The 27,291-nt window shown below is 41.6% G+C and overlaps 11 protein-coding genes across 15 annotated transcripts; 7 read left to right on the top strand and 4 right to left on the bottom strand.

The window, feature by feature from the left end:
• The first annotated feature begins 77 nt into the window (after nt 1-77).
• Nucleotides 78-612, top strand: LOC6578459. The gene has a single exon (XM_002004334.4). It carries the CDS (start codon nt 176-178, stop codon nt 476-478), a length of 303 nt encoding a protein of 100 aa, XP_002004370.1. The 5' UTR covers nt 78-175; the 3' UTR covers nt 479-612.
• A 1,482-nt stretch (nt 613-2,094) lies between these two features.
• On the top strand, nt 2,095-2,849 carry LOC6578458 (elastin). Its single transcript, XM_002004333.2, has one exon. The coding sequence runs from the start codon at nt 2,103-2,105 to the stop codon at nt 2,847-2,849; it is 747 nt and encodes a 248-aa protein (XP_002004369.1). The 5' UTR covers nt 2,095-2,102.
• A 2,073-nt stretch (nt 2,850-4,922) lies between these two features.
• LOC6578456 lies at nt 4,923-5,795 on the top strand. Its single transcript, XM_032729830.2, has 2 exons — nt 4,923-5,243; nt 5,684-5,795. The coding sequence occupies exons 1-2, from the start codon at nt 5,014-5,016 to the stop codon at nt 5,793-5,795; spliced, it is 342 nt and encodes a 113-aa protein (XP_032585721.2). The 5' UTR covers nt 4,923-5,013.
• A 743-nt stretch (nt 5,796-6,538) lies between these two features.
• LOC6578455 (glycine-rich RNA-binding protein blt801) lies at nt 6,539-6,946 on the top strand. The gene has a single exon (XM_002004330.2). It carries the CDS (start codon nt 6,539-6,541, stop codon nt 6,944-6,946), a length of 408 nt encoding a protein of 135 aa, XP_002004366.2.
• An 88-nt stretch (nt 6,947-7,034) lies between these two features.
• On the bottom strand, nt 7,035-7,580 carry LOC6578454. The gene is made up of 2 exons (XM_002004329.2): nt 7,302-7,580; nt 7,035-7,231 (listed from the first exon to the last, which is right to left on the bottom strand). The coding sequence occupies exons 1-2, from the start codon at nt 7,408-7,410 to the stop codon at nt 7,035-7,037; spliced, it is 306 nt and encodes a 101-aa protein (XP_002004365.1). The 5' UTR covers nt 7,411-7,580.
• A 529-nt stretch (nt 7,581-8,109) lies between these two features.
• Nucleotides 8,110-8,610, bottom strand: LOC122757665 (WW domain-containing protein C660.06). The gene has a single exon (XM_044010541.1). It carries the CDS (start codon nt 8,608-8,610, stop codon nt 8,110-8,112), a length of 501 nt encoding a protein of 166 aa, XP_043866476.1.
• Nucleotides 8,611-10,244: 1,634 nt separating this feature from the next.
• LOC116804177 (glycine-rich protein 23) lies at nt 10,245-10,694 on the bottom strand. Its single transcript, XM_044010540.1, has one exon. It carries the CDS (start codon nt 10,692-10,694, stop codon nt 10,245-10,247), a length of 450 nt encoding a protein of 149 aa, XP_043866475.1.
• Nucleotides 10,695-11,552: 858 nt separating this feature from the next.
• Nucleotides 11,553-11,975, top strand: LOC6578451 (keratin, type II cytoskeletal 1). The gene has a single exon (XM_002004326.1). It carries the CDS (start codon nt 11,553-11,555, stop codon nt 11,973-11,975), a length of 423 nt encoding a protein of 140 aa, XP_002004362.1.
• Nucleotides 11,976-12,569: 594 nt separating this feature from the next.
• Nucleotides 12,570-21,451, top strand: LOC6578450 (MAGUK p55 subfamily member 7). Of its 4 annotated transcripts, none has more exons than XM_002004325.4 (9): nt 12,570-13,114; nt 17,426-17,537; nt 17,601-17,878; nt 17,940-18,071; nt 18,438-18,467; nt 19,002-19,169; nt 19,241-19,562; nt 20,165-20,341; nt 20,404-21,451. In XM_002004325.4, exons 2-9 carry the CDS (start codon nt 17,495-17,497, stop codon nt 20,922-20,924), a joined length of 1,671 nt encoding a protein of 556 aa, XP_002004361.1. In that variant the 5' UTR covers nt 12,570-13,114; nt 17,426-17,494; the 3' UTR covers nt 20,925-21,451. The 4 variants fall into 4 exon arrangements, with proteins under 4 accessions (XP_002004361.1, XP_015018654.1, XP_032585714.1 ...); XM_015163168.3 differs by having other exon boundaries at nt 20,048-20,341; XM_032729823.2 differs by lacking the exon at nt 18,438-18,467 and having other exon boundaries at nt 20,404-21,450.
• Nucleotides 21,452-22,711: 1,260 nt separating this feature from the next.
• Nucleotides 22,712-25,465, top strand: LOC6578449 (beta-ureidopropionase). Its single transcript, XM_002004324.4, has 4 exons — nt 22,712-23,081; nt 24,177-24,439; nt 24,497-25,116; nt 25,177-25,465. Exons 1-4 carry the CDS (start codon nt 22,819-22,821, stop codon nt 25,348-25,350), a joined length of 1,320 nt encoding a protein of 439 aa, XP_002004360.2. The 5' UTR covers nt 22,712-22,818; the 3' UTR covers nt 25,351-25,465.
• Nucleotides 25,414-27,260, bottom strand: LOC6578448 (spermine oxidase). 2 transcript variants are annotated; one of them, XM_032729826.1, is made up of 4 exons: nt 27,226-27,260; nt 26,509-27,161; nt 26,274-26,403; nt 25,925-26,215 (listed from the first exon to the last, which is right to left on the bottom strand). In XM_032729826.1, exons 1-4 carry the CDS (start codon nt 27,232-27,234, stop codon nt 26,024-26,026), a joined length of 984 nt encoding a protein of 327 aa, XP_032585717.1. In that variant the 5' UTR covers nt 27,235-27,260; the 3' UTR covers nt 25,925-26,023. The 2 variants fall into 2 exon arrangements, with proteins under 2 accessions (XP_002004359.2, XP_032585717.1); XM_002004323.3 differs by having other exon boundaries at nt 25,414-26,403.
• Between the last annotated feature and the right edge of the window lie 31 nt (nt 27,261-27,291).

Here is a 27,291-nt window from a genome sequence, read left to right as displayed (position 1 = left end):
GTTATTCAGGTGCTAATCAAACCGAATGAGGCGGCTCGGTCAAAAATTAGCGATTGCTCGTATAAAATGAGCTGAGAGCCGACAGCTGCCAAACAGAAGCAAAAGGAATTTCAACTGGAGCACACCTAAGGCAATAGCAACAGCAGCAGCAGCAGCAACAGAATCACTATACAAAATGAAACTCACACTGATCCTGGCACTTTTGCTGGCTACAGTCAGCCTTATGCAGGCAGCACCTGACAGCAATCCCTACCAGGCCATCCAGTCTGCCTACGATCTCAGCGGACAGCCCGTGAGAGAGAAGCGTGCGAGCTATCACGGCGACTATTATATCTGCTATCCAAGCCGCGTGGTCTACAGCTACCATAACATTCCCAGCTCCCTGGGCTCACATCGTCGTTCCAGCTACGACTACGACTCCTATGCCCGCAAGAATCGTGGGAATCTAGACCACGAGGTGGACTACTTTGGCGGATAGTTCAGAGGAAAGCCTACTCTACAATAAATAGTCATTAAGATATTCGCACAGGTGTTAAAAATCTACAATTATTTATTTATATTTATATGTACTACATGAAAATAAAGAAATTAAGAAACTAAAACTAAAATTAATTTGAAAATTTAATCAATTATGGGATTGCTTTTCGATAGCTAGATATCGAGTTACGAATTGTTTTAGCTGTTGCCTGCTATGCTACAAATGATTTAAAAGATCATGAAACTGATAAAGCTAATCCGATTAAAGATTGCTTGACATATGCAATGCGTTTGATGTGTCATTGGGATCTGCATTCAGTTCTAGGAATAATTGAATATCGAGTATTTCTGTTGCGTAATAGCCAAGGGATTACTGAATGAGTCAGTGACTGATGATCGATGATCAATGAGCAGCCTTTATAGACACTTTTGTCATATGAAATTCGAAACAGCTGAAGAGAACCTTCAAGCTGTGATAATATACATAAATATATACGTAAATAACAAATAGGAGGGAACTGAGTAACAGAACTGAACTACATCATAGCTAAAGAAAATAAATAAATTTGAGTTTAATCAAATGAAAGGATCTATTTAATCTATTGTTCTATATATCAAGAGGTTCGGCTGTTTCTATATTATCGTACTAGTGTTGTTTAGATTACACAATTGCGTTGTATAGATGCAACACTTATTAAACATATAAACATAATAATAAACATAATAAATAATGATATAAATTCTACTCTATGCTCTATTCATTTATTGTTAGCTAGCTAGAGCAACCTATTCCAAAAAGGCTTTAGCTATTAGAGATTATCTCCCCACTTATTATATCTCACATATGCAAGGCTATTCAAAATCTAACATATATGTACATTTACACTTATGCTTACCAACTTGAACTATATCGGCCTCTAAACGCTATTAAAATTCGGTAACATTTGCATATATCTTATGGACAAAGCGCTCCAATTGTGTTTGCCAAATAAAAATCTAGTTTAGGTCTTTGATTTTTATGTTCTACTAACGATATTCGCGGGCGGCATTGAAATCACTTGATTTGGTTGATTCAATTTAAGATCATAAATTAGTCATAAACATTTAGCATGGAAACTGAAAGTTATGAGTCACAAGCAACAAAAACATAGCCAACAAATCCCGGCATACTTTCAGGCACGGCCAAGAAATAAGCGGAGAAAAATCAAGTTCGTTGCCTAAGTCTTTCGTTTACAAAGCTTTCAACTGAGGCCACGGCGCATTTCACTTTGCTTCGTAATAATTTTATGCCATCGACTGAGACATTTAGCACCTTATTTGCGTTCGCCGTTAGCCAAAATGTGCGAATTGTTTATAAAGAGATTACAAAACGCAGATGCAGACTTGGGCCTCAGCCTCAGCCTCAGCTTCTCTCTGCGGAACTTGAGTAATATACAGAAATATATATATATGCATATATATTTTGCTACTGTCATAAAAGCGTAAAATAACGCTTACTTTGAGCCATTTTATGAGCCAAATAGAAAACTGCAATAGAAAGTTTTTTTTGCGCCCCCTCAGCATAAATAGCGACTTTGGCGTGCCGGAAGCAAACAGTTGTCGAACGCAAGTCGAAGTCAAGCAAAATGAAGTCGGTTGCCGCACAGAGATCCCTATTGATGCTAGCGCTGCTGCTGCTGGGCAACTGCCAGGCTGCGCCAGTGAAGGAGGAGGCACGTGAGCAGCGGAACATGAAGATGATGACGCCAGCGGCCGAGGCGGATGTCAAGATGATGGCGACGACGGGCACAGGAAACATGACGCCAGTCTCGATGAGCGTCGGCGGCGCATTGCCCATGAATCAGATGGCTCTGGGCATGGTGGGCAACATGCAGCTGGCACGCTATCCCAACTATCCCGGCTTGATGTCGCCCTTCGGCCTGCAGGCTGGCATTGCCAACGGCTATCCCGGCGATGCCAGCATGGGCCTGGGCATGGGTCTGCCCGGCGCTGGACTGGGCCTCGGAGGTGGCATCATGCCCGGAGCTGGATATGGAGCGGGCATCGGTGCTGGCATGGGAGTTGCGCCTGGATTAGGATTTGGTGCTGGTCTGGGAGCACCTATGACTGGAGCTGGCTTTGGAGCTGGTCTTGGAGCTGCACCTGGCGCCGGACTTGGCGGCTTTCCCAACTCTGGCTTCATGCTCGGCAATCCACTCTATGGCAATCCGCAACCTATGCCTGGCTTCGGTCTGGACAACATCCTTGGCATGGCCAATGCCCCAGGTCTAGCCCCAACTCACGCTGGCATCTTTGGCCAGCCAGGCGCGCAGCTCGGCCTGGCATCCATGCAGGGCTTCCTTGGTGGCGATGCATTGGCCATGCACTTTTAATGCAAATTCACTTAAAACTTACAACAAATTCTCTCAATTATTTATTTAATTTATTTAGCCAAAATATATCAAGTGCGAACATTTAATGGAATTTCTTATGCATCGTTGCCCATTGAAAGAGTTGCCGGCGCTGCTGCAACTGTTGCTGCTGCTGCAGCTGCTGTTGTTGCTGCTGTCGATATTTATGCTGCTGCTGCTGCTGCGGCGGCTGATGCTGCTGCACTGGTTGATGTCGCTTGGCGGCCAGCGTGTAGGCGCCCTTGCCCACAAAATGATTCGGCGGAACGGCCACGCGTCTCTGCTGGGCCGCAAAGCTGCCCAGGATCAGGCAGAGACTCAGGCAAAGCCACAGCAAAAACTTACAGCTCATCGTGCCTAGAACTTTTTCCGTTTACTGCCACTGCAGCGGGCAACAGTTGCTGCTTTTATGCAACTGGCGTCGCAGCCAGCTGGAAAGCTGGAAAGTGGATTAACCGGAGACTTGGCGGCTTAAGCACTGCTCCAAGTGGCTGCCAGTTAACTGGGGCTCATTGGAGTAGTTGCTCTTAACTGGGACTAGGCTTAGTTGAGTTGTTGCCGTTGGTGTTGCCGTTGCTGTTGCTGTTAACTAGTTTCGAGGATAGCGCATATTTCACAACTGTCCCAAAAGGCAAAAAGTCGCTAATTGTGCTGACAGCCAACCCGAATCAAGTTGAGTTAACTCCACTTGAGTTGAGTTGAGTTGAGTGTCAAGTGCAAGGCGAGAAGCAGGTCCAAGATGAAACTGAAGTGTTGACCAAGATATTCAATACAGGTACAGACACACACACACACACACACACTCACACAGAGATAGAGAGAGAGCTCTAATTTGTTAGTCACTTGGCAATTGGCTCGTTAGAAAGTGAAATTTGTAGGGTCCCATTGTTCGGCTAGAGACAATGGCACATGTTGTTTTACATGGAAACATTAGCAGCTATAAACCATTCCATATACCCTGCTAAAACAGTTTCAATGGCCTGAGGGTATTCACAAAAAAAACAGCAAGACCATTGCGAATCGACGTGAGAGTAGAGTAGAATGTGGCTGAGTTATGCTACCTGTGGCTGTGGTTTATTATGGCATTTGCTTAATGGGTAAGCAGGAATCTGAATGAATGAAAGTGCCTTTAGAAAGGGTTTTGACTAAGAGTCGACATATGAAGACTGTGCCAAATAGAGATGTTGGATCAAAAGATGCCCTTGATTGAATGAAATCAAGTTGAAAAAATCTTTTAATAAATATTAAAAAAAAAAATTAAAATTAAAAAAAAAAAAAAAACATTTAATTTATATTTATCGCTTTCTATAAAGATATCAATAAATATTTTCGAATTTTAGTATATATATTTTTCTAGTAGGTTATTCAGAGGCCATGGTTAAGGTTAAGGTGTTTATGTGGAGAGGGCCCGCTCATCTAGATTTCTAAGCTCAATAGACTTCATCGAGTCGGTCTCTCATCGACTCGCTCTCTCTCATCGACTCTCCAGATTGTGAGCTCGTTGCACTCCTTAGCCTATATGGACTCTATATTCACAGTGCTGTGCCTCTACCTGTCACATGCCCTTCCATTCAACCCATCTACCCTCATGTAACCCACTTTCGATTGTTGCCATCCCTAAAAAAAGAAATTCATTCAATGCAATTTTCGCCCATTTTTCACCCTTGCAGACGAATTTCCAACTGTTCTTTTGTGCGCAAACCTAAATCGACTTCTAATTGAGTTCTAAAACAGATTTTTGTCCTCTACTTTTATGATTTATAACAGCTTGTGTTATTGCAGGAGATTTCGAAAAGAGATTTGACAGCGATTCGAAAGAGATTTGTAAACTGAGACCAAAAACATTTCTGACCTGCGCTACAATTTTACCTAACGGAGAGTTTATACAGGTGAGTGGTGTGTGAGTGTGTGTGTGTGTGTGAAGCAGGTATGACACAGTTAATCAGTAAATGCTCTCGAAAGCCATGTGCAGCATGCAAAGGTCTGTTTGCAGAAGACTTAGCTCGATTGGCCTAGGAGAGTAGAGCCCGAGCCGAGTCTAGAGCGGATTGCGTTGCAGCGGCTCATATAAGACGCAACTCGTTCCACTTGCCGTGCAACAGTTTCTTATTAAACGCCAGGCAAGTAGGACACACACTCATCTCGAATGCTCAACACATCGGCGACGACTGTGGGCAGCTGTCTGCTGCTGATGCTAATACTAGTGCTGCTGCAACTGGGCGTGGCCATGCCCTGGTGGCATCGGAACGATGCGGGCTACGATTCTAGCTTGGATCCCGTTGCCTGGTCTCGGGCCTTCGTTCAGGATCAAGTTCGCAAGCCGCGCATCAGTCAGCCGATGCCATTGCCGCAGCTGGAGCAGCACCGGCGCAGCTGGTGGAGCAGCAGCAGATCCCACAACAACAACAACAACAGCAAGAAGAAGAAGAACAACTACAAGAAATTCGTGCGCCGACATCGCAAAAGGCGTCTCATGCTGCGTCAAACGAGATGTTAAGCAACTCAAGTGCCAATTAGCGTAATAAATTATTTGCCAGAAAATATGTTTAAACAGAAAAAATAATATACATACATAAATTTATTAAAGTGTTAAAAGAAAGCTGCCTAATTTTTAATTTATAGCACAAAAGTTGGGAATTTTATTAGGCAGCTCAATTCGGACAGAGAAATAAGATCAAACCAGGCCAGCAGCATCTATTTGTCTGTCTCTCTCTCTCTCTCTCTCAATATATGTACTTATCTGCTTATCAACGCTTCTTATCAGCAGCTTCGATTACAAAATCTACTGCTGATCAAATAGATAAACTGTTGCTAAGGTCAATTGGATTACGTTTCAAGACCAAATCCCGCCAATGCGCAGGCGGTAAAAACATATGCAAACATGATGTAAGCGAGCCCCAAACGCCACACAACCAGCTAAAGACCTAGGCAAACTATGCTGAGCCAGACATAGAGAAAGAGCCACAACTAGAGTCAGTGTCACAGCCAGAAGCTAAGTCAGCCCAATGAAAATTTAGCACCAACCGTTAAAGACCTCTGCTAGCGTAACGACTAAGAGATGCTCTCCTATATATATTTCATAATTTTATTTTTAAGAATACATTGTATTAAAAACTGATAAAAATTTAAAATTAAAAAAAAAGTCCTAAAAAAATAAAATAAATAAAAAAAATCAGTTTATTAGAAATATTGAATTATAAGATTAAGTAATATTAAAAAAACATAATTAAATTATAATTATTGTTTATATACCTCAACAAAATCTACTACAATTTTTTTATGTTAATTATAATCTGCCTTTAAATAGCTTATTGAAAATTTAAAATAAATTTATTAATTTACAAATTTTATTTTATTAAATATTAAGAAGTGTTTGTATATTAATCATAATCATAACTTTAATGCTATAATAAATACAAAACAATTTTTTATATAAGTACAACGAAGATTTTTTCCTCAGTGTACACACACACATACACACACACAGATGATGTTCGCTCAACATGCAGACTCTCAAAAATATGAATGAATGAATGAAAGTACATTTGGATATGAAAAGCAAGCACAAAGTCGCAATGTGGACAAACGCAATTAGCAGCTACACGCACGAGCCACGCCCCAGCCGTAGCGCCCAATAGATCGGCCAGAAGTAATGCTGTGCATATATAAGCATGGATCTCAGTCACTTGCAGATTAAGTACAAATCAGTTAACAGCCCAGCCAACATGAATCTTCTCGCGCTGAGCCTTTGCCTTTGCCTTTGCCTGGTCGCCTCTGGCTGGGCGGCGCCTGCGGTGGTGGAAATTGAGCCACTCAATCTGCTGGATGTGGATGGAGACCTGCAGGTGGAGCGATCGGAGCTGTCGGAGAGCGAGCGTGTGGCACGTGGCCTGGGACTCGGTGGCTTCGGCGGTGGTTTCGGTGGCCTCGGTGGCAAGTTCGGTGGCTTCGGCGGCTTGGGTGGCTTGGGTCACGGCTTTGGCGGTGGATTCGGCGGTCACGGCTTTGGCGGTGGCCTGGGACATGGCTTCGGCGGCGGTCTTGGCAGCTTCAAGGGACTCTTCAGCAAAGGCTTTTAATGGCTAGACTTAAAAATAAGTTTTTATTATTAAATTTTGTAACAAATTCTAGTTGTAATAAGTAAACAAAAATGGCAAAATGAAAACACTAAAAATTTTGCGTTAAATAAATCGGATTTAATGCTCCATAATATTGCAGCTCCGGCTGAGCATCGTAGTCGACATCAGCGTCGGGCGTGGTGCTGCGCAATTGCACGCGTGGCGCCTTGGTGGTGCGCCAACTGCGAATGACTTGATGCAGCTGACCCACAAAGCCGCGCCACAGATTCAGCGGTGATTGAGGGGCTAAGAAAGAGGATTGAGAATGAGAGTCAGGGAAGGTTGAGAATTGAGAGAGGTTTCTTCTGATGCCTACCCTCCGTGGTTGGTGGTGCCACCTGTGCATCGTACTCCAGCTCATCTAAGCAGCAGACGCCGACTAGCAGCAGCCACAGCCACAGCATTAGGCCAATCAATCGCAACATTTTAAGCTCAAATCAAAACTGAGCCCAAGTCGTTGGCAAATTTATATAGGCGCGCCTCAGTCCAAAGGGCTCTTGGCCACTTTCTCATCATAAAATCGCGAACAATCATAACTGGCAGGCCAAACATAACGAGTGAGTGGTTGTACAGAGAGCGAGACGGACTGACTGGCAGATACCCTGGGCAGAGTCCAATTGATTATTGATAACCCAAAAAGTTTCTTTCCCAAAGCAAGCTAAACCGATTTTTAAGATTATAATCGACGTATATCGATAGGTATTACATATTGATCGATTTTAGTAAAGCCAAATGAAATTCATTTCTTTATTTCATTTCTTTGCGCAGAAGATTGAAAAAATTAAGACTTATACATAATTATAGAACTATATTATAGACCTATATATATATATTATGACGCCTTACCTACACAATTCTTATATATTAAATATCTTTCTTTGCTAAAATCAGCTTCCAGCCTCTCTCTTAGTTGACGTCATTCGAAAGCCAACAGAAAACTCCCTATGCCTACTATTAATAATATACAGGGTATCAAAGCGCACAACATTTGCCGAAAAGCAAATATTTATAAATCACACATATTTATTGAGGCAACGCCAATCGCTGTGCCGCACACAATGGAATATCACAAATATCAAATATATATCTATCGACATATTAAAATCCAAATAAAATAGTAAACTTTAGCCGTAGAAGCCGACGCCTCCGAAGCCACCACCGAAGCCACCGTAGCGACCGCGATAGCGCGTGCGCGTAACCACACGAGTGCGCTGAAAGCCGTAGCCGCCGCCGAAGCCACCATAGCCACCGCCAAAGCCACCAAATCCACCTCCTCCATAGTAGGGTGGCGGTAGTCCACCGTAGAAGAGCGGCGGTGGTGGGCCAAAGTATTGGCGTACTTTGCGAGCACCGCCCTCAGTGTCATCAGCATCCGCTGTGGCATTTGCAACCACATCCGTTTGAGAACTATCGCCAGATGTTAGCAGCTCCATTTGTGGTTCCTGCACCACCAGTGTTTCCTGCACCACCTCTGACTCCGGCTCCGTCTGTGACTCCGACACCACCTGTGGCTCCTGCGGCTCCTTTTCCTGAACCACAGACAGCACTTCTTGCTGCTCCACTGCACCACACAGCACCACGCAAATGCCCAGCAACAAGAGCGGGACAATCTTCAGGTATTCCATTTCGAATTTTGTTAGCTACTAAAAGTGAGCATCGAGTCGAGCTTGAATTTATAGTCAAATATTAGAAGAATTAACTTAATGGAGAGGTTCAATAACATTTCTTGACTGTCATTGAAAGGTTTTTTATTCTTTGGGTTTTTTTTTTTTTTGCCGCACCACCAAAAAGGCAAGAGTAATTACACTTAAAAGCCACTAGATGAGGGTTGTGTTTGGCTTTTAAGTTGTTTACTTCCAATTGAATTCGAAATGAAGCCAATCTTCAGATCTCGCTGACAGATGCGGAAGCTTTATAGATGTATTACTTTGATATATGGGGTCCAGATATGCGCTACAGTAAACGACCTTAGCATGGCCAACTGTGAAGAATGTGATTTATGTGTGGCTGATTATCAATTTGTAATAATTATATCATTTATTTAATCATTTTTGTGTGGTTTATGCGTGGCATTTCATGAACTGAAAATGTTTTGAGTAAAGTATAATGATATAATGAATATTTGATTTTATATAGAAATAAAATTTAAGGAGCGTTTGTGATATTTTTGTATCTAATATACTCTGAATGTATGTTTCTGTAATTTGGGATTTTTTAAGCATTTGAATTTGAATTTTTAGGTTAGGTTCTATATAATATAATCTAACTGTGTTGTTAAGGTACTATACTTGCATTGTACAGATTCAGCGCTTAAAATAATAAATATAAAAAAAAAAAATTCAATTAAGTGCATATGAATTGTTTGCTAGATCAATAGTCATCTACTAATCAATCGATCGTGTTTATATATTACATGCACAGCTCTAAATTAAGTATTCTCTTGATCTACATTCACATATTTACTTATATATAATTATAAATACACATACACTTTCTATACCTCAATCTTTAATTTCAGCTATATATTTTAATTCATAAAACTGATGATAAATAAAAATTTACTTAATCTACAACTAAAACATAAATTTATTCAATTCGTAAGAAATATTCATCTGTTTAACAATTTGTCGCTCACAATTAATATTTCTTAAGGAAACTTGATATATTTGTCCACAGTACTTGAGATTCAATGATCGCACTCTACCGCTTCTCCGCTGTATTTGAGCTCTCCCTCTCTCTGTCTCCTTCTCTCTCTTACTCTTTCTCTTAAGCATAGCTGCCGATCGGATTTAACGCTCAGCCAAAAGGCACTTGGCTGACTGACTGCACATAAAAGAGTCGATGATGTTTTTTTCCGAATGGCCTCATAAGCTGTTTGTTGTTGTTGCGCTATTTGTGTATTTTTATTTAGCTAAACAAACAAAACCAAGCTGAAAGCGTAAAATGAAACTGGAATAACAACAACAGCAGCAACAACGGAGCTACGAAGAAACTGCAGCATCATCAGAGTAATGAGAGCTCCAAGATGTGGACTTATGTATAGGGATCTAGATCTGTATATGATTCTGTTTGAATGCACATGGTATATATCACACTTTATTTGGAAATATCTACATTTAACATGATAAATCTTAAATATCATTTATTATTATTTATGCTCAGCTATTCATAATATTGTTTTTATATTTATATATACATATATATAATTTTTTTTTTATATATATATATATCCTTATATATCCACCTGAACTCCTTAGCTTCAGCCCAAGAAACCGCCAAAGCCAATTCCTTTGAACTTGGCAAAGCCAATGCCACCGCCAACAAAGCTGCCACCGCCGAGACTTCGACCAAAGTCACCGCCATAGCCACCTCCGAAGCCACCGCCATAGCCACCGCCATAGCCTCCACCGTAACCACCTCCAAAGCCGCCGTAGCTGGGCACCGTGGATATGGTGGACACAACAGGCACGGTCGTAATGATCGGCACAGTTTGTATCACGGGCACAGTTTGTATGACAGGTGGTGCGAGATAACCACCACCAACACCACCAGCAGCACCGCCTCCAGCCACTATGCCACCGCCTATAAAACCGCCTCCAATGTGTCGGGTCTTGCGCACAAGTTCATTGCCTTCACGCACAATGGGCGTGGCCGCCAGCTGGGCAACGGCAAGTGCGAAGATCAGCGAATAAAATGTTCCACGCAGCATCTTCGAAACCCCAACTGATTGGAGTAGCATCGCAAGCCTCGTTATTTATGCAAATTAATTAGTGGGCCACGTCTGTTCGCATCCCAGAGCGCAGAGGCTGGCCTATTTGCTTTAGCAATTCACAAATACCTGGATGCCGAAATTCCCCAAGCACTGAAAGCTAACTCTATATAGATCTAACTCGAATATGGTCATAAGCAGCTGCTTAGTGTACACTGAGAGAAAATTGTGTATGGATTGTTATTAATAAAGATGGTATTATTAATGATAGATGATACAAAAGAGATGAATGAAGAGAACGAGCAGAAAAACGAGAAGAAAATCCAGCAGAAAAAGAACTAAAAGGAAAAGGAGGAGGAGAAACAAAGAAAGATATTGAAGATGAAACAAAGAAGGAAGAAGAGCAAAAATCAAAGCAGAAAATAGGAAGAAAGAAAAGAAAAACATCTAGGAAATCCGCCAAAATTCATCGAAGAAAAGAAGAAGAAGTTAACAGGCAGTCAATCAGTTAATCAATCCATAGATCAGTCATTTCTTAGTCACCCAGTGGATCAATCAGAAGATTCAAAAATTTATCAGTCAGAACTCATTCAACATACATGATAATTTCTCTCAGTGTACTTCACACATCAACCGCATCGATCACAACTGAGTGAAGGTCAGTTTTGGTTGCGAGCCACGTGCATGGAGACGCGTAAGTGAAAACCCGCCCAATGCTTGGTTAATGCGTATGCAAACATAGCTAAGCTGGTGGGATTTTTTGTCAGTGGTGCTGCATGACGCACCACTCGAACGTCGCATAAATACGCTGCGACGTCTGCGCCGGCGCAACAGAACGTAATCAACGCGACATCCAAGATGAGTTGTTTTCTTCAATTGCTGCTGATTTGTGGTGCAGCTGTGGTGCTGCAGGCTTACGGCTTGGGTGGCATCAGTGCGGTGCCGGTGGTGCAACAAGTACCGGTGGTGCAACAAGTGCCGGTGGTGCAGCAAGTGGCCGTAGTACAACAACAACCACAGGCGCTGGCCTTAGGTGGTGGCTTGCTGGGCGGTGGTGCAGCTGGCTTCGGCGGTGGTTTCGGCAGCTATCGCGAGACCTATCGCGTTAGAGGACGTGCCTTCGGCGGCGGTGGCTTCAAAGGTGGCCTTGGACATGGCGGCTTTGGCGCCGGTGGCTTCGGCGGCGGTGGCTTTCGCGCACGCTACGACAAAAAGGTCGTGGGTGGATTTGGTGGTGCTGGCGTGCTGGGCGGTGCAGGCGGTGGCGCACTGTTTGGATAATTAAATATTAGTTATAATTAGTTTCGATAAGAAGTTTATGTCTATGAAATAAAACCAAAATGAAAAGTCAGATCCACTATGGTGCTTGATGTGGTCAGGAGAAGAAACCACCCTGTATTATACAATATGTTCAAACACGTTTTGCTTGTGGCATACAAACAAAGCTCAAATAGATACCCTTTACTGCTTTTGTATCATAATGATTTTGATTTTGTATCATAATGATTTTCTTACCTCAAAAGACACCCTGTTTTGCTGTAGATCTACATAATTGTACGCTATGTTCAATCAATATATTGTAACCTCTACTCAATTTAAATAAATGAAATATATTTCTTATGCTCAATCCCAAAGAATCAGTCTGTATTTGGATTATGTTCCAGCACTAAATAAGACACCCTGTATATGTTGTTATGCTCACGCATTTTGCTGACATGCGCATTTTCAACCCTGCTGCGCTGCTGCCTGCTGCCTTCTGCCGTTGCCTTTGCTTGGCGCAGTGGTGGCGGTGGCGGTGGCGGTGGTGCGGCAGCGGGTGTATATTATTTCTTATTTTTCTGAATGGGGCAGCCAGCCAGCCAAGGCAGACAGTTTTAGTTGGCTAGGCGCCTTGGCCACAGTTCGAGTCAGTCGCTCGCTGCAGTCGCTCGTCGTGGACGCTGACAGCGCGCTCTCGCTCTCTCGCCCCCTCGCTGTCGCTAATACACTGTCGCTCTCTCCTGCTTAGATTTTACAGTTAGAGTTGCACGAGCTGCAGCCGCACTTGCAACACGCTGTGAGCAGGTCGAAAGTTTTGTCAATTGTTAAATGAAAACGGCAAAAGGCAAAAGCTAAAAAGCCTAACTAAAAATAGCAACTAAATTTGAGCTATAAATCTGGCATAATTATATACATACTCTCATAAATATATACATATACTTATATGTATATGAGAACTAAGTGTTCTGTGTTGTTTTCTGTGTGTGCGCCAAGTGGAAAACTGTTTAAAAATATAACAAAAACGCCAAACAGCAAAAGCTTTAACAAAAAACTTTTGTCAATCAGAGAGAAGTGAACAAAATTTACCTGCATAACTGTAAACAAGTACAACAACACCAACAACAAGTGCTAGTATTACTACAAAAACAACAAACATTCAGGTATTTTATTTGCTTTTTATTTGCTTTTGAGTTCAACTGCTTCGCGCTGTTTTTCCTTTCAATGTTAATTAAAAACCAAAAACGAAAATTTTGCAAATGTTGCTGCGGCGCTCGCTCTCGGCTCTCTTTTTCTCTTCGGCTCTCTTTCGCTTCGACACACAAACACACACATACATGCAGGCGCGTTATCTATGGCCGCTCTTGCTTTCTCTCTCATGGCAGCGTTGCCAGACTGTTCACACATTGTTCGTAGTTCATCTGAGCTGCAGCTGATCAAATTTATGATATTACATCAAGTGTCGAAGCTTTTATTGTTATTTTCAGCAACTTAACGCACGCACGCTCTCCCTGTGTGTCGCTCTCTCTTTCTTTGGCCCTCTCTCTCTCTCTCCAACTCTGTTGCTTATCTACCATTACCTGTCTTATCTTATGCGCACACTTCCTTTTTCATTCCTTTTTGCCTGTTTGCCATCCATAGACACGTATCGTTATGCACAAGAACAACAACAACTGCTGCACTCTTCTACTTATACTATGTATAAGACGAAAAGCACGCACTTGCCTTAGTCTCAAGTCCTCTGACACCACACGCTTGCAATTACCGTAATTGCGGCTCAACTCACACACACGCACGCGCATACTCACTCCTCGCACATACACACATACACGCACACAGTTGTTGGCATCAGATGACAGCGCCAATTTCTTAAAGAAAACAAATTGTTCGCACTGCTCCTGGAGCAGTTTAGCTTCTGTAATGAATGTGATGACAGAATAATACGATTTTATAAGAGATTGAATAATATTTTTAATTATAGTATTCTTTATTTATAAATTGTAATATTTATTTTGTAAAATAAAATACATATTTATTTTAATAAATATTATTCATAAAGAAATTTGAGGTACTCATTAAATCGAGCATTGGCTTATATAGACGAATTGTTTTCCTTATTTAATTTCATAACTTTTGAAATAAATTATACTTATTCGAATTATCTAGAATTCTAATTTATTTAATCATTGGACATAATTTCCATTATTCAAAGTTTTCCATTGTGTTTTGCCCTTGCCTAACAAGCTCATCCATTATTACATTACATTCAATTTGCATTGTGAATTATGGTAATCCTGATGAATTTTGATTATAGCAATTTTGTTTTGACTTTGTCTATTCTCTCTCTCTCTCTCTCTCTCTCCGAGTTCCTTTGTTGAGCTTCAAGTTCACTTTATAGGTGCACCCAATGTTATAAATAGCTATCAGGCTTAAATGTAGCTCCAACCCTCTGGCAAACAAAGTCTCACCCACCACCAACTACCCACCACCCCTCACCCATCATCCACCCGCGCTGCTGACGTCGTTGCATTTATAGCCCTGACAATGTCAGCTGTTATATGTTGTTTGTTTCGTCCACCTTTGACATATTGTGTATTTAGTTCAAGGTCATTCGAAAGTTCTGCGTGATAACGTGAAACTGGAGCAGGAAGAAGCTGCTCAACCAAAATTGATTTGTCCACTAGGGAGGGAGGTCAGCAACTAGCTCGCTGCTGTCCACTGTCAAGGTCAACAGCGAAACAAAGAGAAAAGGAAACATGCGTGTTGTCCGCGTCACTTGATTACTTTTATTCGTGTTGCAGAGTATTCGCATTAGTCAAAAAGTGTCAGAAATACCGTTAAGAGTTCATTAACGAGCCCACAGTTATTTATGAGGTCTTGGAAGAAACTTTAGACTGGACATATGTATATTTGTAAAAACGCGTTCCCATTTCACGACTAAGGAAGTACGAATTTCAGCGAATGGATTAAATTCCTACAAATAGGTATCAAACACCACTTAGAAGCTTTTCCTGTTAAGAATACAATTCACAAACATTTTCCAGGTCCCAAATTGTAGTATGATTATAAGAAGCTACAAGTTCGCAGGTAGCTAACGAAATCATTACAAAAACTTTATAAACACATACCATTTGAACTACTTTGCAAGGCAAAAAATCAGCCAGTCCGAGACTCTTAAACTCTCTTCGCAGTTCTAGACCAAAATGTCAATAAAGTATACAAAGTATGGCAATAAACCTGCCAGACTGCATGACAAAGTAAGCTCACTTCGAGTGCTAGCCCAGTCCACCTGGGCTGCCGGTCGCTTGGCCGTAAACTGGGCTGGAGGTAATGGGCTGGCATAGTGTTAACGGGTCACAGCTAACAATAGCAAAGGGGCCCTGCACACAAAGTGTTAGTGAACTTTTGTGCCGCAGCCCGGCCGTTTGGCAGCTGTCCAGGACTTGTTTTCCAGCTGGCTGGACAAAGGATTCGCCAACAGCAGCAGCAGCAGCAACAGGAAGCGCAGCCATTGAACATTTAATGTATGCAGAAAGAAAGCGTTGCAACATTTGCCTTTGTCCACTGGCTCGACTAATTTATGGCTGTCACTTAAACGGGGCCGGCGCCAACTCAGCGCTAAGCTGCAGCCCACGCGACACTCAGGGCAGCGCAACGCAGCGGGCAAGTGCCCATAAATTGTGCCCTCTTCTAATCAGCTTGGCTCGCACCAGACTGCCTCTCTCTGCGCTTCTCGTAAATCAGCGACAAGTGGAGCAGCAGCCTAGTTGGCTCCGACTTAATGGCAACTAATTGCATTTGCGCCAAAGCAAACAATGTTAAAGTGAATTTGATTGGATGAGCGTGACTAAAAGATACCCTAAGCTTGAGCAAAGATGATTACTTTGGGTGGAAAAGAGAGAGGCAATCAAAAGGGGAACTGTATGTAGTGGCTTGTACTCTAAGCGAAGCAATTTGATAGATCCCGAAAAAGCTGAGAGAAGGAATTAAAGATATTGACAAGAAAAAGAAAAGCTTGAGCTTTGCTTAGGAAACTTCATATTTAATAATAAAAGAAATCAATATCTATATATAAATCTATAATACATAGTTTGATCCCGTATTCCAGGTTTTCTAACATAAAAGATAACTAAGTTCTGCAGTTCCAAGCATTTGCCCCCTATCAATCTACCCCACGTATTTCAGTGTAGAGCACATGAAGACACCACTTTAAATCCCTTTTAGGGTCCACCAACTACAAAATAAGAGGAGTAGGGGCTCCAAGTTATTGTGCGCCAGTCAGACGCCAGCTAAAGACCCAATTGAAGCGAACTTCTTAGGGTTTTGCGACTAACGAGAATGTTCGCAAGCGACGCGTTGCCAAAATCAGTTTGTGGGACAGCGGGCGGGGGCTCAGGCAAAGGGAGAGCAAAGTGATTGAAAATTGACTTTCAGCACGCATCAACATTTTGCTGTTCGGTTGTTTGTGTCTTTCAGTGTCGCAGGATGTTATTGTCCTGTTTATGAGGAAGTTTACAAAAAAAGATGGCTAAGAAATGGAAAAAGTTGGCTGCCAAATTGAGAATCGATTTTGATTATTCAAAAAGTTTGTGGGGGGTGATATGTATACATATATATATTTATATATTAGTTATACAAGTATAAGAGCATTAAGGTATATGTAGGGGCGAGCTCTTGAGCTGACTTGTGCGCTTTCAATTGTTAGCTGAGTGAAAAAGTTAACTATTGACTGGCAGGAAGTCACTTGAGTCAAGTTTCCGATTCGATTTTCCGTATTCCCAATTAGGATTGCGGGATGAGCTCCTCAGCAGCTCAAGAAAAATGTACCTAATGACAACAGAACTCAAGCATAAGCGAATCGGACTTCCTGTCTCTCGCTCTTCTTTTAATGAATACCTTTCAGAAATTGTAAACCTCTGGTCCAATTAGTAAGCTAATTAGCATTTAGAATCACCATACTGTCCTCCCAGCTGAAACTTTTTCATTTCATCTTCCACTGAAGTCACTTGGCTTTGGCCAAAAGGCACAAATTAAGGCTTGTCAAGAAACTTTATGATTGTCACTCACGAATTTACTGTATACAGCCCAATCAGCAAGCAAATTGGGGCACATACAATGACGAGGCTTTTGCTCAAGCTTACAGTTTAAAGACTTTTGTCGTAAAGTAAAGTAAGGTCTTTTATTCAAAGCCCAATACATAAGATTATGCTTGTAATTCAAGAATTTGGTGCTCAGACTAACTAACAGCTAAATACTTGCCTCATTTTCCCTTACATTAGGTAATTTATGAGCTCCTAATAAAAAATATTATTGACTATAAATATTTAGACCAAATAAAAATAATTTTCCTATTTTCTAAGAATTTATTGTGCATGCATTTTACATATAACTACTAAATAGAATAAATTCTTATACATTTCTCAACTTTAACATATTTTTCTTATATATCTAAATCTAAATAATTATGCTTACAGCTGCACAATACAAAGGTAGTCCGAAGTAACTGTCGCCGCTCTAGGTGTAGCTGAGTGTTTGCTGGTAGCATGCCAGCTGCAGTTATGGCATCAGACATCAATTGGGATCCAGGTGAGCGCGACTCAAACACACACACACACACACACAGCCGTTATGATAATGATCAACTTGCAGCGCTTTCAAAATTGATAACCACATTGAAGGAATCGGACAATTTGTCCAATGATCAGGAGATTGACTTCCTCAAAGCCTTGCTGGAGTCCAAGGAGCTAAATGCCTTGGTCAATGTGCACACAAAGGTGGCCAAGGTGGGTCGGGATGAAAGGCTAGCACCTGTCTTGTCCACCTCGTCGCAGGTGCTCTACGAGGTGCTCGAGCAGCTGTCGCAGCGTTGTCATCTAAACGAAGATTGCAAAGAGGCATTCCATCTGCTGCAGGATTCGCATATCCAGGTGAGCTACACAAATATACATAAGACATAAGAACCTTCGCTTAACTGTCATTTCCAATTAGCACCTGCTCTTGGCCCACGATGCGATCGCCCAAAAGGATTTCTATCCGCATCTGCCGGAGGTGCCTATCGAAATGGACGAGGACGAGGAGACCATCAAGATTGTTCAGCTTGTCAAAAGCAATGAACCGCTGGTAAATTTCGAGCCCCCGTTTCAACTGCTTCCCAATTCATGTCCATTAACTTATGCTGCATACTGTGTCATGTCTATCGTATATATAAATTGCAATAGCTGTCTAACTTTCCAAGCCACATATACATACCCATCACATATCTTCACAAAGTCTCTTTGTCCTTTGCCTCCAAACGTTTCGCTTCTTCTTCATGCATATAAAAATCTCATACTCATATTTGTTTTTCAATGCTAACAAATCTTATTGTAAATTTTTGCTTTTGTCTCAAAAAAAAACCAAACATTAAAAAATCGAATAAAATCGAAAAACAATTTTAAAATTCGTCCATCAAAAATATTGTTACCAAAATATATATACATAAAACAGACAGGAGCACAAAGTGCGGAACCAATTGTTGTAAGTAAAAAGTCCTTACTGTATAGTGAAAAGCATTAGATAAACCGGAAGTTAAACTTGGCACCACCAACAACAACAATAGCAAACAACAATCCACAACAACAACCAAAGACAACAACAACTTATGTAATATACAAATCAACTTGATGTATTTCAATGTGAAACCGTCTAACATTTTATTTTCATAATTTATTATATATATTTATAAGTATTTTATATTTATATATTTAATTTTATAAATTTTATATTTTATATTTTAGATTTTATTTTCCATATTTTATTTTTTATATTTTATATGTTTATATTTTAGATTTAATTTTTTATGGTTTATATTTTATGCTTTATATTTAATTTTTCAATTTTTCCATTTTATATTGGACTTGTAAAGAAAATCTGTAAAATTGTGCTCTATACATACACATATACATACACATACACATTACATGCGTCACTCACACACACACACACATACACACAGCTACACACTCATCGTCTTCAAGCAGAGTTTATAAAAATGGCATTGCCTACTTTTAGGGCGCAACCATAAAAACGGATGAGGAGACGGGCAAAATAATTATAGCTCGCATTATGCACGGCGGCGCAGCAGATCGGTCTGGCCTAATACACGTGGGCGACGAGGTCATCGAGGTCAACGGCATCAACGTGGAGGGCAAGACGCCAGGCGATGTGCTCACCATACTCGTATATATACCACACTCTATTGACTACTCCAGCAATCGCTAACGTATCTAATCTGTATCTGAAACTTGCAGCAAAACTCGGAGGGCACGATTACCTTTAAGCTGGTGCCCGCCGATACGAAAGGTGCTCAGCGCGAGTCCAAAGTGCGTGTGCGTGCCCACTTCGATTACAACCCGGACGTGGATCCCTATATACCCTGCAAGGAGGCTGGCCTGGCATTTCAGCGTGGCGATGTCCTGCACATCGTCGCCCAAGACGATGCGTATTGGTGGCAGGCGCGCAAGGATCACGAGCGCTCGGCACGCGCCGGCCTCATACCCAGTCGTGCTCTGCAGGAGCGTCGCATCCTGCACGAGCGAACGCAACGCGAAGCAAATGACCTGGACTCGAAGCGTAAGTATGGTTAACCATGCTACTCAGGTGCATTTATTGTGAATATATATAATCCCATTCATTCATAAATCTATAAAATATATGCTATTTTCATAGAACTGCTCTACTTTCACTGTTAAGATTTAACCTTTAAAAATATTTATCATATGCAAAAACTAATTTCATCTTCTAAACTTAAAATGAATAAAATCTTACTTATTACTAATAACTAGAGGTATTCCATGAAGTTGAGAGCATAACCAGAAATAACAAATAGCTGAGAGAAAGCAGAGTCCCTCAATTTTGAAAGCTCGATTGATCTTCAATTTCAGGAATACCTCTAATAGTTCTTTCGTCATCTAAACTTGTATTAACCAACCTAATTAGACCTTAACTAATCGAATCCTCGCATGTATCTCATTCGTTTCATTCTAATCACACGCTCACTCGCCACTCACATCGCTCCACATCGATTCCCTGCATCCGCCATCCACCTGGTCATCCAGCCGGCTCGTGCGCCTCGCTCTGCACCACGCCTCCTGGCTCACCTCGTCTGCAGACGAGCAGCAGCAGCTCCTCCTGCCGCCAGCCTAAGACTAAAAAGATAATGTACGATTTAACAGAGAACGACGATTTCGATCGGGAATTGATTGCAACCTATGAGGAGGTGGCCAAGCTATATCCGCGTCCAGGCATCTATCGACCCGTTGTACTAATCGGAGCACCTGGCGTGGGACGCAATGAGCTGCGCAGAAGATTGATAGCGCGTGATCCCGAAAAGTTTCGAAGTCCAGTGCCATGTGAGTAGCTAACAGTGGAGTTTATACATAATAGATATACCTATATATATTTCCCGTTTCAGATACCACGCGACCCATGCGACCAGGTGAGGTGCCTGGACGTGAGTACATTTTCGTGGCACGCGATAAGATGGAGGCTGACATCGAGGCGGGCAAATTTGTGGAGCACGGCGAGTACAAGGGTCACCTCTACGGCACCTCGGCCGAGAGCGTCAAGTCCATTGTGAATGCGGGCTGTGTGTGTGTGCTGAGTCCGCACTACCAGGCGATCAAGACGCTGCGCACCCCCCAGCTGAAACCGTTTCTCATACACATCAAGCCGCCGGAGCTGAGTGTGTTGAAGGCGACGCGTACGGAGGCGCGGGCCAAGTCCACGTTCGATGAGGCCAACGCGCGCAGCTTTACGGATGAGGAATTTGAGGATATGATCAAATCGGCGGAACGCATCGATTTTGTCTATGGTCACTTTTTCGATGTGGAAATCGTGAATGGGGAATTGGTGAATGCGTTTGAGCAGCTCGTCCAACACGTGCAGAGGCTGGAGAATGAGCCGCTCTGGGCGCCATCCATGTGGGTGCAGTAGGCGTAGCCACGCCCCCAGCCAACAACTCACTCCCACAAACACCAAAGTATTTGCCATACGAATTTAGCCCAATAAAAAAACAAAAAAAAAGATAAAACTGCTATGCTAAATGAAAAGTTAGTTGCCAATGTTGCACGGCATTTAGTTAGAAAGAGAGAGAGAGCATGAGAAGGCGAGAGAGACATACTATATATATATACATAGAGATATATAGAGAAGAATAAATACTATTTACCCTTAGACGCTACTCTTCAGCGTCCTTTCCTTTTCACAACATGTACCTATTTTTGCGTAAAAGTGAAAACAATGAAAAGAATACAATAAAAACAAATGAGAATTGTAAAGAGAGGCCGAAAAGAGAGAAGAGAAATTTAATGGAAAATTATTAAAATTTAAATTAACAAAAGAACTAAATCCATTTAACCAAATTTATGCGTCATCTGTTGTACAACAATTATTTCACTTAAATAATGTTTGTCCATAAAAATGAAAAAAACAAAAAAAAAAGAAACAAAACTCCTTATATTAAAGATATAAAATGTTTAAATTTTATAAATAAAACAAGAAAAACTTATAAATGTGTTACAAATTCCAGCTGCGAGAGTTTTTTTCTAAACTATTCTTAAGAATTTTTAATTTCTTTCGGATTTGTAAAAAGTTTTTGTTTTTTTTAAGAAAAAAATTATTTTTTTATATATATTTTTATAATTTTATGATTTCAATGTTTTTTTTTTTTTTCAAAGTTTCAGTGCATGTATTAAATGTAGAAAATAGAATTTAATGAAAATCTTATCTTATACTTTACTATATTTTATAATGATTAATTATAGAACACAGTTGATGTCAGTGATAACATTCTCTTGATAAGACATTCTCATGATAAAGATAAACCAAACTAAAAATAGGTAGAGGAAAGCTTACATCTATAAGGCCAAGTATATGTTGTGTATATAATTGGCCTTAAATAAGTAAGCAATTCGCATTTCTCAGATAAACAATCTTTAGAGATATGAAGTATGTCACTGGGTAAGTATGTCGCACACATAAAAATTAAGTTATAACTGATATAAATTCGCAAAAGCAACTGTTATCAATTCAATATTAGTTGATATGTTAAAACTACTTAAAGATAATATTGCCTTTTAGTCGGATACCGTCGAAAAAATAATATTGATGAGGTTTATTTTAGTTCGATTATAGAATATCTACAAGTCGGATATACCTCAAGAAAATATTTTTTACTTGATTTTCTGTTTACTTTCACTATATTCTTCATTCAAAATGGAAATATTGTGCCCATATCTAAATCTATTTAGCTTGTCAGCTGTAAAAACGTCTGATCAGTACCCTCCCTCCCTCCCGACTCGACTCATTCTCTCTTCAGTTGTCATTGCTAATAGTGATAAGGTCAATCGGCGCGCGCGCCCCCAGCATAGTCGAAGTGTAGATAGCAGAGCTAGAGTCGGCCAGGGGCGGGTATATGGAGGTAGCCGGTTAGAGGTGAGCGATAGTAATATTTGTGGTTTCTAATCACAGATGTGACTGTGACAAATAACTGTGACTTTATAATAACTAAATACTTAAATTCATTAGATCTTAAATTCAAATATTAAAATAAAAAAAAAATATAAATAATAAAATAATAATACATAAACAAAAGTGTATATATATGCTTTCTCAAATGAAGCATATGTTGTGAATAATATATTGTCATTAGTCATATATTATCATTATTTAGAAAAGCCTGAAAATGCCACCAGTTTTGGACTCATCTATGAGCCTTTTCTTTATCTGTTTTCAATTTAAAATCACGAGTAACTGTAAAATAATTATTAAGTAAAATATGTTTGATTTGTGTCTGCTATCGCTCATCTCTAGAAACGGCTGATCGACCATGATCATTCCGCGATTAACGCTCACCGCGAGTGGTTGCTCTCTGCACCAGGCGTTTGTCTATTTGAAAAATAAGAAGAGGCAGAGTACGTCTCTCCCCCCATTATTTCGATTCACCCAACTACGAAATAAGCATACAGAGCGAATAGAGCCGGAAACTATGGCGACATTTGAATTGAAAAATTTGGACGAATGTCTGGAAAAACATTTGCCAGCCGAGGAGCTGAAAGAAGTCAAACGCATACTCTACGGAGTTGAGAAAGAGTGAGTAAAAATTCCTAGCTACTAACTAACTATGTATGCATATATGTCGCATTATATATTGTTTGTATGTATATACATATACGTAAGTCAGTTTTAGCTCTGATATGGATAGTATATCTATGTGCTAATCAGAGCTTAATAATGGGCCACTCAGCGAGCTGATAAGGCAACAAAGTTACGTAGCGCAGATAAGTCTTAGAGCTGGTTCAACATTTGGGCGGTTCGTTAATAAAATCTATATGGTATACATACATATTAAATTAAATTTAGATTTAATATATGTATATGTATAGCAAGTATACGAGGTTTCTAAATTGTAGAAAAACTAGCTATGCAGTGATGAAGATTGAATACTCTTACAGAAAAATGCAGTGACTATTTTACATGAAAATACTTAAAGAGAGAAAGAGAGACAGAAAAAGAAGTAACTTAACCTGACCTACATACAAGAATAATTATATTCTATACTACATTTATTATAATACGTGCATATATTATATATGTGACATATTTGATAGCTGACAGACTCTATTCTTCAGCGTATATTAAAAGATTGAATGAGCAAAACAGAAACAAATATATAACAAGCTGAGCGCATTGTTTACGAAGCAGTGGGAATGAAACTAAAAACAACATATCTCTCTATATCTCACCCCTCTCGTACACTCACTTCCACAATGATAATGTCAAAGGGCATTATCTTTCTCTCTTTATTTCATATCATTCTACACTCGCTCAGATATATTCAGTTTCTATCTCTCTCAACCCCGCCTCCACACTCACATTCTTACGTTCTATGATACGCTCATCGAAGACTTCGCTCTCATATGCTTTGCCTCTCTGAGGTCTCAATCTCTCCGACACTCTCCCCCACACTCATGCTGTTTGATATGCATGTTCTTGCAGTCTCCCATACGTTCCTCCGCACTTTCCCATTAAATCACTCTCTCCTCTCCTCATTTCATTCTATTGCTCTGTGAAGCTCATTCGAACTCAGCCGATATCTTTCTTCAACTCCCATGCCAATCTAACTCTCTCTCTCTCTCTCTCTCTCTCTCTCTCTCTCTCTGTGTCCAACATTTTTACCGCCCTCAGCAACACTCTGAAGCTGCCAGAGAGCGCCTACCAGACCGCCGAACAGAATGGCTTCGAGATCAAGGGCTACAGCTTTGAAGCTCGTCCCGAGGAGCTGCGTAAGCCGCGCCTGGTTCGCATTGGTGCCATACAGAATTCCATAGTTCTGCCGACGACGGCGCCCATTGAGAAGCAGCGCGAGGGCATTTGGAGCAAAGTAAAGCTCATGATCAAGGCGGCAGCCGAGGCAGGCTGTAATATTGTGTGCACCCAGGAGGCGTGGAGTAAGTGCAGCCAAATCCATCCATAGATAATGTCCAATCTAACTCCCCTCCCTCTAGCCATGCCCTTTGCCTTCTGCACACGTGAAAAGTTTCCCTGGTGCGAGTTCGCCGAGGAGGCGGAACATGGCCCGACAACCAAAATGATGTCAGAGCTAGCCAAGGCCTACAACATGGTCATCATACACTCCATCTTGGAGCGAGACATGGAGCACGGCGAGACCATTTGGAATACGGCTGTTGTCATCTCGAACAGTGGTCGCTACATGGGCAAACATCGTAAGAATCACATACCACGTGTGGGTGACTTCAATGAGTCCACCTACTACTTTGAGGGCAACACCGGGCATCCCGTTTTCGAGACAGAGTTCGGTAAGCTGGCTATCAACATTTGCTACGGCCGGCATCATCCACAGAATTGGATGATGTTCGGTTTGAATGGAGCTGAAATTGTGTTCAATCCGTCGGCTACGATTGGACGCCTCTCGGAGCCCCTGTGGGGCATAGAGGCAAGGAATGCGGCTATAGCGAACAGTTACTTCACAGTGGCCATCAATCGAGTGGGCACTGAGGAGTTTCCCAACGAGTACACCTCCGGGGATGGTAAGGCAGCGCATAAGGAATTCGGACCCTTCTATGGCTCTACTTATGTGGCGGCACCCGATGGCTCCAGAACTCCCGTAAGCTTACCCTTGCAATCAAACTCGCAATCAAGCTAATGAGACATCATTTTTCTATAGAGCTTATCCCGCTGTGAGGATGGTCTGCTGGTCACGGAGGTGGATCTGAATCTGTGCCGCCAGGTCAAGGACTTCTGGGGCTTCCGCATGACCCAACGACTTCCACTCTATGCCGAATCCTTAAGCAAGGCAGCCGCACTGGATTTCCAGCCACAAATCGTGCGAGAGAAGTAAAGGCAAAGGCAGCTTCTGGGAGTAGCCAAAAATCATTATACATATATATAAAATTTTTTGTAATAGTCTTTTTATGCACGTAAAGTTGCATATATATATTGTACTCAAACTTTAACAACTCTTTATGAAATTTCGGTAGTATAGTAAGCCCCTATGGTAGTAGCCTGTTATTACCTTAGTTTACTATTTGAATGAACAGAATAAGTTGAGCTCCTGTAGAAGGAAATAATGCGCTCAGCCTCGCGTATTCCCGACTCAATAGCACCGTGAACTGTCGAATAATGATCGGAGCTGGTTGCTTCGCCCGCAAAAAATAATACTGGTCGCGCTTGAGTTGTTGAGGAAATACTCATTTCAGACGGCTCACGCGATACAGCGACTTGTACATGGATTGGCTGTGCGAGTTTCTCGGGCCCCGTATCATTCTCAGTGGCTAATGCGGATGGATAGGAGTAGGAGCCGTAGTGCGCCGGATCAGCGCCCCATTTGCTGATCACCAAATTGTTCGGACGCAACACCTGAAAGTTGGGCAAGAAGTGCTGCAGCATGTGCACAACGCCTTCCACTAGAGCAGAGTGCTTCATGGTCTCGATACCCTCCACATGGAATCCACATGCCCAGCCGAGCAGAACGCGTGGCTGATGGTCATACACATGGAAGCCGTAGATGTCCTTCAGCCAGGGTTGAGCTGGCATGTCCTGTTCTCTCCATAGGGCATTGAAGCCGCGCCAGTCATCTGGCCAGAATTTCTCCTGAAACTCCACAAAAATCTTGCAGACATTGCCAAATCCCATACTATTGATCGCTTTGCAATGAGCGTCTGGTAAAGAGGGCCGAAAGAGCGTTGAGCTATGCTTGAGCACGCCTAGCGAGACAGTAATGACTACCTGATCCGCGGAATATTTCTCTTTTTCACAGCTCACCAGCACAGTGCCATCTGGACGATCCCACTCGACTTGACGAACCCTTTGATTTAAGTCGATGCAGTCCTTAAGCACTCCATGCTCATTTAGGTCGTCGCCATGGACGAGGTGACGCAAAAACTGCTTGAAGCTGTAAGAAAGACTAGTTGATAAGGACGAACGGAAGGATGCGGAAGGAGGGACGGATGGATTTATGTTTTTCACCCCCCCACCTGGTCAACCCCTAGCCCCTTACCCCTTGTCGCGCCAATTTAAAAGGCCACTGCCATCGCATGGCTTGAAGCTCCAATAGTCATAGGCCGACATATCCGTATCCGCCATATTGCCTTCCATTTTCTTGAAAGTAACAATAAACTCTTTGGCTAACTTCTTATCAATGCGGATATTTTGCTTTTCGACCTCTCTGTCAAACATCTTTGACAAATAGTCACCAAAGGTGATTGTGGGATCAATCGCGTCGTCCTGCATATTATCATAGATGGTAGTTATCAATTTCAGTATTTGGTCGACAACCCCCTGCGAAATTTTTTTCCCATTCGAACGTATCCAATTCATGTTCGTAATCGTACCATCTGATTTTCCCAGCTCATCCGCATCTGCCATCTGCCAGACCAAATTTTCACTCTCTCCATAGACCCACTGGGCACCCAGATCAATGTAATTGTCAGCAAATTTCATGGTCTTGACACGTCCGCCAATTCGATCAGACATCTCTACAATACGGACATTATTTAAGCCGTTATTCTTCAGCTCTACAGCACAGGCAAGACCCGCTACACCCAAAATCAAAACTTTCGGCTCATATTGTCCAAAATCAGATTTTCTCAGACTCCTGTGTACATGACTATTCCCAGATAGGCTACCTTCTGCGTTCTTTTTCGACCAACACTGCAACAATTCGAATTGGCTTCATAAGTTGTCGCTGATTATGTTCCAATCGCGTTTTACTTACACTTCCCATAAAAAAATTTACGAAATTTGTATATATTATAAATATCTGTTACGTCAGAGTTACGAG

This window comes from Drosophila mojavensis, unplaced genomic scaffold, assembly GCF_018153725.1.
Source record: "Drosophila mojavensis isolate 15081-1352.22 unplaced genomic scaffold, ASM1815372v1 contig_80, whole genome shotgun sequence".
NCBI lineage: Eukaryota > Metazoa > Arthropoda > Insecta > Diptera > Drosophilidae > Drosophila > Drosophila mojavensis.
This window is presented reverse-complemented; position numbering and strand designations above follow the sequence as displayed.